This window comes from Dermochelys coriacea, chromosome 26 (genome assembly GCF_009764565.3).
Source record: "Dermochelys coriacea isolate rDerCor1 chromosome 26, rDerCor1.pri.v4, whole genome shotgun sequence".
NCBI classification, from domain to species: domain Eukaryota; kingdom Metazoa; phylum Chordata; order Testudines; family Dermochelyidae; genus Dermochelys; species Dermochelys coriacea.
The window spans coordinates 5,598,655-5,614,117 of record NC_050093.1 but is presented as its reverse complement, the minus strand read 5'-3'; the positions used below and the strand labels follow the sequence as shown (position 1 = coordinate 5,614,117).

Here is a 15,463-nt window from a genome sequence, read left to right as displayed (position 1 = left end):
GTAGGGCAGCAGCGCTAGGATTCCTGGGTTCAGTTCCCAGCTCAGGGAGGAGAGTGTGAGCTAATTGGAGCAGGGGCCTGTGACTCAGGAGTCCTGGGTTCTGCTCCCAACTTTGCTACTGATTTGTGGTGTGCAAGCTACTGCCGCTCTCTGCCTCAGTTTCCCGATCTCTGAATGTTGCTCTAGTTTAGCTGCATGTGTAAGTAAAGTGCACTGAGCTCTGGAGTGGGGAACAAGCACATGCTGTTTATTCCTGCCTGTGTGGCTCATGGTTCCCCATCCTGCTTCCTATGTGGAACCCATCAGTGATGGGGATGGTGCTCCATTCACACGAACCCCAGCAGAGCTACTCTCAGGCCCGCTTGCTGTCCTAGAGACTCAGGCCACATCCCGCTGTTCTCAAAGGGCGGAGGTAAAGAACCTGCTTTCTGGAATGGGTGAGGTGGTGCATGGTCCATGAGGTCATGAGCTCCACAGGGGACTGCACAGCTTGCTTCTCAGGGTGTGGGCAGTTCATGGGACGCCATGTGGTCTGTGCAGAGGACACTCCCTGGTGCCATATGGCTGCTGTGTGGACTGTGTCTGTGCTGCAGAGGGTGGTGTGTACACACGCCTTGGGGTGGTAGGGTGTGGCCATGTGCGTGTGTGTGTGTGTCTCCTTGGAGAGTTGCCCAGCGTGTTATACAATCTGCTGTCATGGGAGCTTCAGTTTCAGCATGGGGAGGTTACAAAACATTTCACCCTGGCGTAGCACAGCAATTCAAATCCATTCCCTACGCAGGGCAGAGAAGAGGGCAGACGGACCCTCCACCCCATCCCCCCATGGAGATGAGGGGTCCCTGGGAGGGGGCAGGTCAGAGAGGAAATTGGGAGGTTGAGCAGAGGAGCCACTAGAAATCAGACATGGGCCAGAGCTGCACGGTTCGGTTCTGGATCTGACCTTCACCAAACTTTGGGGGTGTTGGATCCAGGAATCGGGATCAGACCCATCCCTGCTAGAAAGCTGGGGGCGGGGGGGAGGTGTTATAGCCACAGAATCATTGTCAAAGGGGTGGAAGGAGGAAGAAATGAGCATGAAGCCTGTGGTTTCTGGAGAGAGTTCTCAAAAGCTCAATGTGACGTGCTCCCTCAGGTGAATGGAGAAGCTCCCTGCAGATCCTGAGTGGATCTAGAATATAAGCCAGCCTCCATCCCAAACCCACACATCCTCTTCTAGGTCATTAGTAGCTGTGGAAACCTTCAGTGTCTACCGTATGCCGAGTCCCAAACCCAGCCCAGCACCACTCCCTGCCGTCCTCATGCTGAGTTTTGTTTGCCAACAGGGTACAGTGCACCTGGGAGGACAGTCAGCACCACATGACGGGGAACAAACCATGGAGAGTGACGCCAAGAACGGGGAGGCAGCGCCGAGATGGAGGAGACCTCAGGGAGGAGCCCAAGAAACTCAGGTGCTAGAGAGCATGGTTGGGGCCGCACACAGGAGCAGAAGTGTGGCGCTGGGGATCCCTTCCAAGAGCTGTCAGGACGGGGTGGACCTGAGCTGCGTGCCTGGGCCCGACTCAGCGCTGCACCCTGGGGAGAAGGCCTTTTTGTGGAAGCATGCCGAGAGGGCGAAGGAGTTCTCTCCGTGTCTGAGATGGGGCCAAGAGACCCTCGGGGGGCTGGAGACAGCACTGGACTCTCCATACCATCCTGCAGCTGAAGCAGATTTCTCCAAGCACATGGAGGCCAGGCACCAGCCCCCCAGGAGGATGCAACCGAAGGAGACGCCCAATTTCCAGCTTCACTCTGAGCCCGAGAACGGGGAGGTAAATATCAGATGGACGGAGCAGAATAAAGACAGGCCTGGACCTATGTGGACAGAGGCCATGCTGGCCAGCCAGCTGGCCCTGTACAGCCATGCTTACCACAACTATCCCCTGCCGTTATCTGGGCTGGAAAACCAAAGCCCGGCTGCCACTAACAAACCTTACCAGCTGTCTGAGCAAGACTCCCTCCCCTCCGCCAGCGCGGGTGACCCCCCTTCCTTCCACCACCTGAGCACCCACTGCCCCTTCCTTCTTGAGGCCAAGCTGGCGGAGAGGAACCCCTTCTTGGCTTCCTCCATCGTACCAGCCAGCACTCCAGCTGAGTCTGCCTATGGCAGTAGCTTGGCCAGCCTAGCCCTGGCTCACCAGCTCCAGGACTGCCCCTCTGCCTTGGGAGAGGCCCAGTACGCTGACCCCAATTGGCATCAGGCACCTTACCCACGCTCATGGAGTCAGCCGGTGTACCTGGGACCCCATCCAAGAACAAAGACCCCGTTGGCTTTTGAAACCTGCTCCAGCTCAGGAAACAAGGTAAATGCTTGGAGTCTATACAGCTATTGCTCTTTGTGTTACAGTGGCACCGGGAGGGCGGCCCCATCTGAGAGAAGTATGCTAGGTGCTGTACAAACACACACTAGTGGCCAGCAGCATCACTGAGAACAATGCTGTTGAGTGCTGAGCTCTCTTTTGAACATCTGGCAACAAGAGACAGTCCTTGCCCCAGAGACCTTCCGGTCTAACTAGACAAGACAGGCAGGGAAAGTATGGTTATTCCATGGGGGAAACTGAGGTGCAGAGCGATTATGACTCACCCAAGGTCACTCAAAGAGTCTGTGGCAGAGTCAGGCCCTTTAAATCCAAGCCCAGTTCCTTAACCTCGATTCTATCATACTAAGCACCCTTAGTTCCACAATCTATTGCATGCTCTTTGGGAGGTATTGGGTATTGGAGACATCTCATGTTCTGGGGCTGGAGGTTAGCAATGGACAAGGTCCCAGCAAGGATGTCCGGGCTCAGGAGTGAATTGCAGACCTGCTCCCTGACCTGCCATTGGACTGATCTCTTGCTAGAAATGAGCCCAACCATTCATGCAAAAGCACATGCAGAAAGGGGAGTGCAAGCCAGGTGACATGGCAGAGGAAGAAGCAGACCTGTGAGTGGGCGTTAGACCTCAGTGGCAACTGAACCCTGGATGCTTTTGTATTCAGAGGATGAATCGGGAAGGTCCTTGCTGGCACCGTTAGGTAGGAGACAACCAGGGATACATGTCTGGATCAAGTGGACAACATAACCCATTAACTAGGACCCAGAACCAGGGTTCTCCATCGGGAATAGTCTCCTCTGTGCTAGCCCAACCGGCTCTGGACTCTCTCCCTGGGGAGCTGCATAGGGAACAGCCAGGGTCTTAATTCAACCAGCCACTCTAGCACCCAGAATCAGCCAAGCAGCATGTTGCACTGAGCAAGAAACAAGACTAGAGAGGGTTAAACGCCTGTGAGGTCTCCCCAAGAGTAGTAGCCAGCCCGTCACTTTTAAATATGAAAGCAGCTGTTGGTTTGCAGATATCCCTGGGGAATATCTGCCTGGTGTCACTGGATCTCCCCCAAGTTGTGCTTGCCCTGGGTGACGAGGCCAGGCCTTGAACCGGCAGTTGGTAGGGGTGCTTGTTAGAGGGAGTGATTCAGGCTCATGGCCAGCTGCTGGGTCTTGCTAAATTTCCAGCAGTGTCTTGTGTAGGGAAATGCTGTTGCTGGAGGCTGCAAAACAGTGATACCCCACCACACCCCAGTGCTAGTGCTTCTGGCTTTTCCGGCTGGTGCTCTAGGCCCCCCTCTCCAGTATGGGGGTTTGGGTCCTTAGCTGGGTGCAGGTGCTTGAAAATGCTGGGAGCCACTCTCCCAGAACATTTGTCTAGATGCTGCCGCTGACCCCTCTGCACTGCACACAAAGCCTGGTCTGTGGGACCCAGGTTTGTGGATGTGGTATTTTGCATGAGCGTCCATGCTGCGTTGTAAACCTTGACTTCCATTGTGGGACCCAGGTCTCACAGCTGCGCTAACGCATCCACCCTGCACTACGCAGACCTTCTGACTTGGGTCTGCGGCTTGAGCTGCATCCACTCTGCAGGGATGCAGAACCCGGGTCCTGAGTCCTTGCTGCCCTAAGTCAGACTCATCTATGTGTGGATGGAAGTGGGGCTTGAGTTGGAGCCTGGGCTTAGTGTGCAGTGGAGACAGACCCTCTGACGCCGGAGTGCTAGAGACGTCCCAGACAAGATGCGAGTGTTTTGAGGAAGTGAGTGAGCGTGGTCTCCAGTGTTCCCTGTCTGACTGGGGGGAGCCCAAGGGCGATCCCTAAGAAGGGATGTTGTCGGTAGATCAGGAGTGAGAGACGGGACAGTTTGTAGCAGTGGAAGACCACATCCCTTCAACCTTCTGGCTTGACGCAGACTGAGGGTGAATTCATGGCACTTTTCTGAGTCGTGCTAACGGGGGTAGAGGCCAGGTGCTTGAGGGTCCCCTGCAGTGCTGCTATGGCCCTTGTGAGAGGCTGTCTGGCACTGGGACAGGACACGGACGCCATCCGAGAATGGCAGCTCCTGGGTTCGGACTCCCCTCTGCTGCCTTGGGTGAGTCCCGGGTTAATGCCTCCGTTTGTAAAACCAGGATAATGATGTCATTGACCTGCCTCGCCGGGGGGCTGTGAAGGTTAGTCATTTAAGGATGGCGAAGCACTGGGGAAATGATAAGCTCTGCTTATGTGCCAGGTAAAGCTTGAAGCCCTGGCTCATTCTTTCCTTAGTCAGTGAGGGTTTAACCCGAGCAGGGGTTTAGTATTATTTATTGGTATTCCAGCAGCTCCTGGAGGCCCCAGCCAAAACCGGGGACCAGTTGTGTTGGGTGCTGTACAAACACGTGGTAAGAGACGGTGCCTGCCCTACAGAATTGATAATCCAAACAGGCCAGACACACACAGGGAGGGAGAAAGGAAGGAGTATTATCCCCATTTTACCAGTGGGGAAACTGAGGCACAGAGAGACAAGGGGCCAGATTTCCTAAAGAGCTCAGACCCAGCTGCTCCCATTTAAGAACCTAAAATAAGTGGTGGGAGCAAAGTGCATCTGCAAAGCCTGACTCGTGAGACTAGCCCAGGGTCGCACCGAGTCCAGGGCACAGCCACATATCCTGATTCCCAGCCCAGTGCTCTAAGCACAAGTCCCTGTGTCCTCTGCAGTTAGTATGGCAGGTGTGCCCACTGGGCCTGCCCTTGTTCTCCCAAACACACTTGCTCCTCTCACTCTTCTCCCCCTAAAATCTCCCCCCCCGCACTGACTCCACTCAGCACTTTGCTCTTTCCCCTCTAGGAGTTTTACCAGAAGAAGGATCCTGACTTTCCCCACACAGGAAAGGACCTGACCCCTGTGCCCGACCGGGCGCAGCCTCGGCTGCTCGGCCAGTACGAAGTGGGGAAGGTGAAGCGAGATGGAGAGAGCAAGCTGGAGTTGACCTACGTAGAGCCCACGCGGAAGGGAGCTGAGCAGAGGGGGTGCATGGCACTGGCCCCTCCCAGTGACCAAACCCTTCCGAAAAACCATGGCCAAATGGGTCAGCCACTGTTCTACCTAAAGCACAAGGTGGCAGAGAGTTTGTGGTCCAGCCGGCCCCTGGTTCTGGATTATCCTCTCGGCAAAGCACCGGCCAGGCCCTCCGAGTCCAAAGACGAAAGCCTCATGTACCAAAGCCTGAAGCCTGGCCCCCCTGCGGTGCTGCAGGAATCCTCAGGATCTCCGCATGCGGACAGATCCCAGCCCCCTGCCCTTTCCAAAGTAGAGCTCCCATCCGGGATGGAGGTGCTTCCAGCTCATGCTCTCCCCTGCAAATGCTCCCCTTGGGACTGCCCCCCGAGATGCTGCAAGAGCTGCCAGGGGGTGGGCTGCGACGCTGCCAACTCCTTTGGCACCAGAAATGAGAAGCCCAGGCCGTGCCGAGAAGGAGATGGAGCCTTGGGAGGACATGGCATCCAACGGGGCAAGGTTTCCTCCCTGCTGCCCTGCCCTCCCAGCAATCACCACACCAAGCTGAAGAAGACCTGGCTGACCAGGCACTCGGCGCAGTTCAGATGCTCTGCTGGTTGCCTCGGGGACAAAGGGGCTCCTGGCCAGATCAAAGAGGGTTTGCCTCTGAGGTTCAAAGCTTTAAAGAGGGAAGGCCAGGAGAGTGCCAAAGAAGCAGACGGATCTGGCAAACAGACAGCTAAGCGGCCCCACAGCCATGTCTCTGGGGAGGATCTCTGGAGCCCCTGTGGCAGCAGGGGTAGCTATTCAGCAAAGCGGAGCTCAAAGGCAGTAGTGAACGAGGTGCTAGATCCCACAAGGAAGGATTGTGAGGCCCCGGAGCAGAGGGAGGTGCTCCCAGCCATGGGAAGGAAAGCAGATGCAGGAGAGGGAGGTAAGAAGCATGGAACCCGTGTAGCCGAACAGAGAAACAGGGGGATGCTAGGCCAGAGTCGTGGTGGTGTGGGGCTAATTCTTGCTCTGCAGCTGCTCCATCATTGCATAAGACACCCCTGCAGAGGGGCAGCTTGAACAGCCTTTGCTAGCTGACCTGGTCCACGGGGCAGAGCATGACTCCAGCACAGAGCATTGGCACAGGCTAGTCATGTTCAGGGGCAACTTTCATTGGGCCGGAGACATTCAGATTCGACGGTGACAGTGTAGGCGGATGGATGAAGGATATAATTCAATTCCCATTCTTCAGTCACTGAGAAACACGCGCATGAACGCAGACACGCAAAAACAAACACACACACTCACACACATACACACGCAATGCCACACCCCAGCAAGATACACATGCATGAAAAATATGTGTTTGTGCATGTAAATGCACACGCATGTGCGCTCAGGCACAGAAAGACCGACAAGAGCGAAGCCCATGATTTGGAATAGCTTTGACTTTGCTCTTCAGTTATGGAGGGAGCCAGGAGAGAAGGAGATGGGACTTGGTCCCTAAATCCTTGTTCATAGTGCCTGGTGGTGGGGGCTAAAATGTCTCCCCAGGTCTCCTCCCTTCCACAGCAGCTCAAATGCTTTAGAAAACGGCTAGGCTGGGAAAGTGCAGGACCAGGGAACTTTTCTCTAGTGCTCCCTGCTTGGCCCTCTCCTCTCCTCCCCCTCTCCGTGGGGGACAGCATTCCAAACGCATTCAGTTGGGGTCCCTGTCCCATAGAGCATACAGGGCAAATTAACATGGTGCAACACAAGCATGCCATTAAAAGGCTAGGCGGTGAGGGAGGGTGACGGGGACAATAATCACTAGTTCTTTGCGGCGGGGGGGCTATGTTTTCCTGGATGTTTGTGCAGCACCCAGCACATGGGGGCACCGATCATGACTGGCAATGCAGATATAAAATAAGAGTAATTGTGTGGTTACCCAGTAAGGGACAGACACAGCCTAATGGTTCTTGGAGGGACTTGAATGTGGCCAGGGGACTGGTGGTGTGGGGTTGTGGACAGCATTCCAAGTGCAACTCCCAGCATGTCGCCAACTTCAAGCATTCAGCAATCATGAACAGAGTCCCCCAAAATCATGAGATGATTTACAGACAATTATTTTGGGGTGCTTTCTGGTTCCAGAGCCTTTAGGGTCATGTTCTCAAGCTTTTCTCCCCCACCACAAGGGCTAGAAAGTTACTGTGTGTTTTTGTTTTAAATGCAAGCTGAGATTTTCCTGTAATCACTTGACTTCTGGAGCTGGGGGCGGGGGGAACCAAATATTGCAAGACTCGCAGTCAAATGAGAATCCTGCTTAAGAGGCAGCATAAAAGAAGGGGTGAAGATGCCTGGGCAAGGAGGACAGAGAAGGGGCATTAAGGTTGGCTCATTGGTGAAGGCAGAGAGAGCAGGGAAGCGAATGTGAAAGGAGACCAAGTCAGAGATGGCAGCAGATATGAATGAAGCAGGGCCATGAAAGAGGACCAGTTTGATTCTGACGCTCAGTGTATGGGAGTCAGTGAGATGCCCCAAGGATATGAAGGAGGACAGAGCTGCAGAAGCCAGGGGGAGGGAGCTAGTGAGCATCAGAGGCCACAGGATCTTGTTTGGTCCCCTGGATTCATCCATCACCTTGAGCGACCTACCTCTCCACCCTCTGTGCAGCCACTCCTCTGTCTGTGCCTCTCTTGACACCTCCAGGGGATCTCAGTCCCGTCACTCATCTCTTGTGAGGCCAGTGGAGTTACCCAAGGATGGATTTTGCCTGTTCAGTTTGCCTTGTCGTCTTTCCTGATTTACCCACTCTCCTCAGTGGCAGGGAAGGAGGGGAGCTTAGATGGAGATAGGGCGGAATTAGGCTCGGGTGTTGCAGGGAATCACTCAGATGTGATCAGACATTCTGCCACCTTCTCGGGTTCCATAAGTTCACGTGGCGACATTGCACTAGGCTGCTAGGCTGCCTTTCTGGTGCATCCCCCCAGCCGAGGTGTGCGAGGATCTTGGCAAGGAATCTTGGCCGGTGTCTTCGTAGCTGGTGCTCAACCCCATGTTGTTTCCCCAGGGCTCCTGAGTTGCAACGGAGAGGACGCCAGAGAGCAGAAGGAGAAGCGATACCTACAGAGCATTCCGTGTCTGGCCCTGCCTATCTGCATTGAGAGGTGTCGGGCTTGTGCCTCCAAGGACCGGAGGGGCGCCGTGCCCCCAGAGGAGGAGGAGGAAGAACCCATGGAGACCTTCTGTAGGCTCCTGCATTTCCGAAGGTGAGCACCCATGCAGCTGTCCTCTTCAGTTCTCCTGTGGCACTGAGAAGTGGTACCCTTGGGGCCTGCAAGATAACGTGCCGGGGGGAGCCTATGCTATGATTTGGGGAAGCATGGACTGCTATTGGCAATGGCCCTCCCACACAGGGCGTTTGCTCATTCCTGCAGCCCCCAGGAAGCAGAGGGTAGAAGTGAGTATTAAATTAAAAAAGGAGACACTGGGTTGGGATATCAGGAAGAGCTTCCGAACAGTGAGATCAGCTGGGCAGCGGAGTCTGCTCCCCAGGGACAGGGTGGGAGTCACATTGCTTGGACATTTAAAACGAGAATGTGGAAGGCCCCAGGAGATCTGATGTAGGGAACCATCCTGCCTTTGGATTGCAAAGTCTTTGGGACCGGGACAGCTTTTTGTTCTGTGTTTGCACAGCAGCTCGCACAATGGGGTCCCAGGCCATGCCTGGGCTTCTAAGTACCATGGTAACACAAATAATGCCCATCCTATCCCAACTCCTCTACACTTCCATTCCATGCCACTGTGTTCCTGTCCGTCACCTCCTGTCCCTACAGGCTGGCCTGGCTTTGCTTTTGAGAAACTGACATAAAATGCAATGACAAGTAATAAAAGATAGTGCTGGACAGACCCATAATGCAATGACAGTAATAAAAGATAGAGCTGGCTGCAATCACAGACACCATCAAACCACTGCAGAAGGCAGGGAAAGGGGGGCAGTACCCCCTTGTATGTCACAGACGGCAACAACCTTCCCTTCTGTATAGCTTTATGCACCTGCCACCACAGGAGATCTCACAACCTAATGGGGCTGAGCTTAACCAGTATTTGGATGGGACCCCTCTGGCCAAAACCAGGAGGTGCGTGGTTGATACAGTAGGGGCTGCTGTTCTGTGTGAAGAGAGCTATCAGGGTCCTTTGCCAGTGGGTGTATTAAAGATCTGATGGTGCTGTTTGTTAGAGTCAGTGTGTTCACCACAATGCTGTAACCAGATGTCAGTTCTGTTGGGGGACTGTTTGGGGGAAGCGGTGACTCTGAAAAAGCCATGGGGGTCATGGTGGATAACAGCTGAATGTGAGCTCTCAGTACAACCCTGTGGTCAAAAGGACTAATGCAGTCCTTAGACATATCACCAGGAGAATGTCCAGTAGGTGTAAGGAGGTTATTTTCTCTCTCTATTTGATATTCGTGTGACTGCTGCTGGAATATTGTCTTGTTCTGGTGCCCACAAGTCAAGAAGAATGTTGATAAATTGGAGGGGATTCAGAAAAGAGCCACGGGAACAATTAGCAGGAGGGCCCAACCTACAACCCATGGGCCGTACATGGCCCTCCAGAACATTGCATAAAGCCCGCGGCCTGCTTCAACACAATATACTAATGGCCGAGTAATTAGCGTTTTGTCATCATGTTTAGTTTACAACAGTTTAGTTTACATAAGTGTGTAAATAGACAATACTGGACATAGGTTGTTTCTATCTAAATACCTACAAAACAAGCTAAACTTAAAATATAAATCAATACAGGTGACTTCAAATCTTATCAAAATGTTTGGCCCACACAAGGTTGTGCTTAGGTTTCTGTGGCACCACTGAATGAAAGGATTGGAAAACACCTTCTTGTGTTAGACGCCAGGAGCCCCATCAGTTTAGTTTAGCAAAGAGATGGTTAAGGGATGACTTGATCATAGTTTATAAGTACTTGCCTGGGGAACAAATATTTGACAAGAGAGGGCCCTTCAGTCACGCAGATAACGGTATAACCGGAGCCTATGCCTGGGAATTGAAGTGAGACAAATTTAGACGAGAGATAAGGCTCCCACTTTTAATAGCGAGGGTAATTAACCATTGGAACAAGTTACCGAGAGCTGTGGTGGATTCTCCATCGCTGGCAATTTTAGAATCAAGACTGCTGGATGTTTTCCTAATAAATCTGCTCTGGTTCAATGAGGAGGTAATTCAAGGAAGTTCTCGGGCCTGTGTTCCGCAGCTCAGACTAGATGATCACAGTGGTCCCTTCTGGCTTTCTAATCTGGGAATCTGGGTTGAGATTATGGGCTCTGGAGTTTTATCCCTTCAGGAAACCTGGCCCTGGAATGCTAAAGCCCTGCTACCTGCCTGCTGTCCACAGGTAGCCAGCCTAGCAGCTCCTGGACACTCTCTCACTTGGTAGTTTTCTCCTTGCTGTGACCATCCCTGAGTCCTCTCTGTGCTGCTTTTAGGCTCGTGTTCTCTGACAGCGGAGAGCTGAGCGTGGATGGATTTTCCACGCTGGACGAAGCCGAGGGCGAGAGTTTATGCCTGAGGATCTCCAGCAGGGAGAGAAGGGCCCAGGACATCAGCACCAGCCTCAGCCTTTCCAAGTATCTCCTCTCCATCGTGGGGGACCAGTTCTGTGAGGCCATCAGGAGAGACAGAGAGGCCTGGTTGTGGGCTCAAGGGGAAAAAGAAAGTAAGTCAGAAACAACGGTGCTGGGGACCACTTTGGGGCACGGAGATGCTCACCTACTGCAGCGTGTGACACCCTGGGTTTGAATTCCACTGAAGCTAGACGCTCCCCTGCCTGGTGCCGGGGTCACTGCTTACCCCGTGGACAAAGAGGGCGTGAAATATGAGTCGGGAATAGTGATTCTTGTTGCATTTTGCACCCCCTGGGATTGATCTTTCAGTAACTGGCCCCAGTGAGAGTCAGGAGAGGCTCTGTGCGAATGGTGAACTCGCACTGGTGCAAAGCGGGGGTCCAGAGAAGGGAGAGGTAGGTCGCAGGTGCCTGTGTGTCTGCACTGCAGCCAGGAGGTGTGATTACAGCATGCATAGGCGTGCTTCGGCCGACTTTAATCTAGCTAGTTTGAAAATGAGCGGAGACACCACAGCTGCATGGGTGGTGGCACCTTGAGTATGCACCCGGGGTCCTGGGCTCACCGCACTAGCCTGCAGAGCCACCTGTGCAGCCACAACTTCACTGCTATCGTTCCTCAAGCCAGCTTGCTGCTAGTTAGATCAAAGCCAGCTCTGGTGTATTACACAGGCTGCGATTGCACCTCCTGATATCTGGGAAGACAGGCCCAGTGACTCCGTAAGTTGTAATGCAAATGCCCAGTGGGGCCCTGTGAGTCCAATGGAGCGGGACGTTTCTCGGCTCAGTCCATTTCCCAAAGGGTTGTGCTGACAAGGGAGTTTCTCTGTCCTGGGTCTTGCGCCACAGTCACTCACAGCCTGCGTGGCTCAGGTTCCTTGCTTGGAAAGCTGGGTTTGTGCCTGCCGAAGTGAGCCATGGTGAAGAGCTGTGCTGCCCCGTCCCCTCTGCTGGCTGTCTCCAGCACATCCGATCCAATTCTGATCGCAGTGGCTCCAATACAAGTTTGGAGTCACTGGGGGTGTCTCTGCATTTACACCACTGTCAGCGAGAGCAGAATCTGGCCCATAGGCTTGAGGTTGTTTTCCCCTTCATTGGCTTGGCGGCAGTGTTGCAGGCTTCACCTGAACTATCTACATGCACCGCTCTGCAGGAGGTGGAAAGGAACCTTGGGGCCCGGGACTGAGTGACCACGGAGACTCCACTCCACTCTGGGGTAAAGCCGAGGTGCTGCCTCTGTGCCGCAGAGCTGTGGAGAGCAGTGTATGATCGTGCCATGTGGAAAGCAGATTTCCTGCTCACCCCAGGGGAGGGTGCCGTACCATGCCAGGGCAGCCTGGGGAAAGCCAGGAATGCTGTAGGGCAGTTTCGGAGAGCTGTGTGGGAAGAGGGGGAGCGTAGCTCAGGCTTGGGTTAGACTGAACTCCCTGGCCAGCCCTAGTGCAGCTGTCTCCAGGTTACGCTCTTCCATGCGGGCAGAAGCTTTGTGACGAAGGGGAGGGGAAGCGGTGACATGGTTGGAGCCTGAAAGCTGGGGAGGGAGGAGACCCCCCATAATTTGTTCCCAGCAGCACGGTGTTGGTGAATGAGAGCAGCAGAGCAGCTTTCCAATCCAAATAGAAGGGCCTTTGGCAGGAAACAGAGGCACCCCAGACTTTACACCTCAAATATTTGGAGTCCATAGTGCCTGAGTCCCATGTGAGATAAGGGCCTTTGTCCCAGAGCAGAGGGGCCAGCGGCTGAATGCGTTTGTTTGCTTGCAGGGGTGACCGCCTGGCGGCGAGGGAAAGGCGCCCGGCAGGCCTGCGATACCTGCCGGCACGGCCTATTCAACACTCACTGGAGCTGCTCCAGCTGTGGGTTCCAGCTGTGCTCGGAGTGCTACCGGACCAAGAGAGAGAGAGCCAGCCTAGGTAGTGCCCAAGGTTCACAAAGTACTTCAGGATAGCATTGGGGGACGGGCCTGGGGCAGTTGTAACCATCCGGGAGGTCAGCTGAGAGCATGTACAGCATTGTACGATAGCTTACAATGGAACCAGAGACGCCCTCAATCCAAACAGTCCTGGTTGCTGGGGCGGGGGTTTTGTATCTGGCCCCCAACCTGAATTTTGTAAATGGCCCCTCCGTTGAGCCAAAGCTCCAGATCTGAATATGCAGCCCCCCAATGTGGGGTGTGCAGAATCCAGAGCCAAACTTGCAGCTTAAGCCTGTTTGCTCCATGACACTAGCATGGTTCTGGGTGTTGCTGCAGGCTCCAAACTCAGAGCGTGTCGAGCCAGAGCTTGGCTGAAATCGTGGAGCTGTTGCAGGAAGCTGGATCCGATGTGGGACTGGTGGAAGGTGAAATGTGCCGCTTTGACTGACTAATTGAAATGCTTGGTTTTTTTGGAGCCCAGACTCAAAGCAACCCTTAGGATGCGGGGAACAGCCCTCCCCATTTGGATTTAATTCAGAGAATAGTTTCCCACGAGCGCCAGCCAAGTGACACCTATTTGCATTTAGACGTGTGCAGCAGAGCAGAGTCCTTCCTCTGTGAGCCCTGGATTGAAGAGCTGAGGGCTTCATCTTGCAGGTTGCTGACGGCACTGAGGTCCACAGGCCCTGTCTATGCTGCGTGACAACCTGTTTGCACGGGTGTAGCTAAGTCAGTGCATGGCTGCACCGGTGTCAGATGGGTAGCACGAGAGAGCAAGCCTCATTTTGCACTGGTGCAGTGTGTCTGTGTAAGGGTTTTGCACGAGTGTAATTACACCAATACCCCTGCCCAGACAAGTCCTTTGGCTAAGGGAGAGGTGCGGGGGGATGGACGGAATCCTTGGTGCTGTTATTTCGACTCTATTGACGTTGGTAGAGGGCTCAAGCGGTACAATTTGCAACTGGATTTCAGCCTCCCCCTGCATCCAGTATCTGAGTTTGGAGCCATCTCAAAATTCCCAGTTTGAAGATTTTTTTGCGGGGGGGAGGTAGCAGCTCTGGTCCCTGTGAGTTTGTCAGCTCTCAGCAGTAAACTGGTGCCCACATTTTCTCTCTCTCTAGCCCGGGCAGAAGAGTCTGTGCAGTCGGCCAAATGTGTCCAAGGGCAGGGCCATGACGTTCTGTCCCTGATTCCTGCGCAGTTCATCCCCACTCATGGTGAGCTACCCCCTGGCGCTTCCCCAGGCAGTTGGGCGAACAGCAGGAGAAGCTGGTATACAGACCATGGGAAATGGGCTCGGCAGGGCTCCCCACTCCTGTGCTTTATGCTTAGCGGGGAACGATCCCTACTTGGCACTTGGAATCAAAAAGGAAGCATCTAATCCAGTGCTGCGTTAGCTGTTCCCTGCAGTGCTCCCCTCTGGGCATGTCTCCACAGCCAGCATTCTCACCCTGCTCCCTGCAGCGCCTCCAGCCGGGAGACGCTGGGGCTGCAGTCACAACGATCTCCTCTGCAGTCAGGGCTCCCGCTCCCTCCCTGCTGAGCTCCTGCGGTGCTTTGAGTGAGGAACTGGCTGGGACAGAGCTGTGCAAAACGCTATTGCTCAGCAAAGCTGTCACCTCTCAGACCTGCCGCCTGCTCTAACTCACCTCCATCCTTCTCCTAGTCCTGGCTGAGCTCTGGAAGCTGATGCACGAAGTGCAGGTGAAGTTTGACATCGAGTCGCACTGCCTCTGCAGACTGAGCATCCTGAGCAAGAGCCTCACCAACAACACGAGGGGCGGGCAGGTATGATTCAGGGGCAGGGGCGGGATGGGTGTCGGGGGAAAACAGCCACAGTGGGGTCTATTGGGACAGGATGGGAGGGGGCAGGGAGAACACGGGGCGATGGGGAGCAAGCAATGGTAGCAACAGAGGTGTATCCATAGTAACTCCAAGCACCCGGCATGCACAGAGAAGCGCCGTGCGGGAGCAGTAGTGCTGGGGTTCTATGTGTGGGGGCCTGAATCTCACTCCCAACCATGTACCCCCCTGGCAGGGGCTGCTCTTGTCTGTAATAGATGGGGTATCCCACGATAGCAGGCCCCAGCCTACTGGGCTCCATGGGGCCTGGGGTGTCAGTGCCTTTAGTCTCAGTTTGATGTCTGGAGGAATAGTTATGGAGCCCTCCTGGGAGAGAGTCTCGAGGGAGGAAGGTTGGGAGATGGTCCTACCTGGGGTGCCCTCATGGACCCCTCACTTTGGATGTTTCAGAAGGAGATGGGGAACCTGACACCTTTGCTACAATCTGCCAGCAACGGAGAGACAGATGGGTCGAGGGAAATCAAGGAAGGTAGGTCTTGCCGCTTCTGTCTCTGCTGCGTGCCCAGAAGGATCGGACGCTCTCTGTGCATGCCTCCAAACTGATGCAGCAGGGAGCAAACCAGCCCTCCTTCTTTCCAGTCTCTGGGAGGAAGAGGGCCGGGTGCATGTGCTGTACCACCTCTGTGGGAATAGAAGACACCATGAGAGAGGTGCGGTTCCCAGTGTACAAGGGAAAGCAGTGTAACTTGGGTCAGGGCTGGGAAAGACCCAGGGCTTGGGTAGTTGTGCGGGGGGAGGTCGGCAGGACGGGACTGAGGT

General features: G+C 54.4%; 1 protein-coding gene across 1 annotated transcript in view; it reads left to right on the top strand.

Annotated features, from left to right (window-relative positions):
- HR (HR lysine demethylase and nuclear receptor corepressor) overlaps positions 1-15,463 on the top strand; it is a 45,210-nt gene that overhangs the window by 17,656 nt on the left and 12,091 nt on the right. Inside the window, 8 exon segments of the mRNA XM_043503219.1 lie at positions 1,323-2,339; positions 5,173-6,256; positions 8,363-8,561; positions 10,793-11,022; positions 12,690-12,839; positions 13,963-14,058; positions 14,508-14,629; positions 15,095-15,173. Coding sequence (XP_043359154.1) covers positions 1,323-2,339; positions 5,173-6,256; positions 8,363-8,561; positions 10,793-11,022; positions 12,690-12,839; positions 13,963-14,058; positions 14,508-14,629; positions 15,095-15,173 — 2,977 coding nt within the window.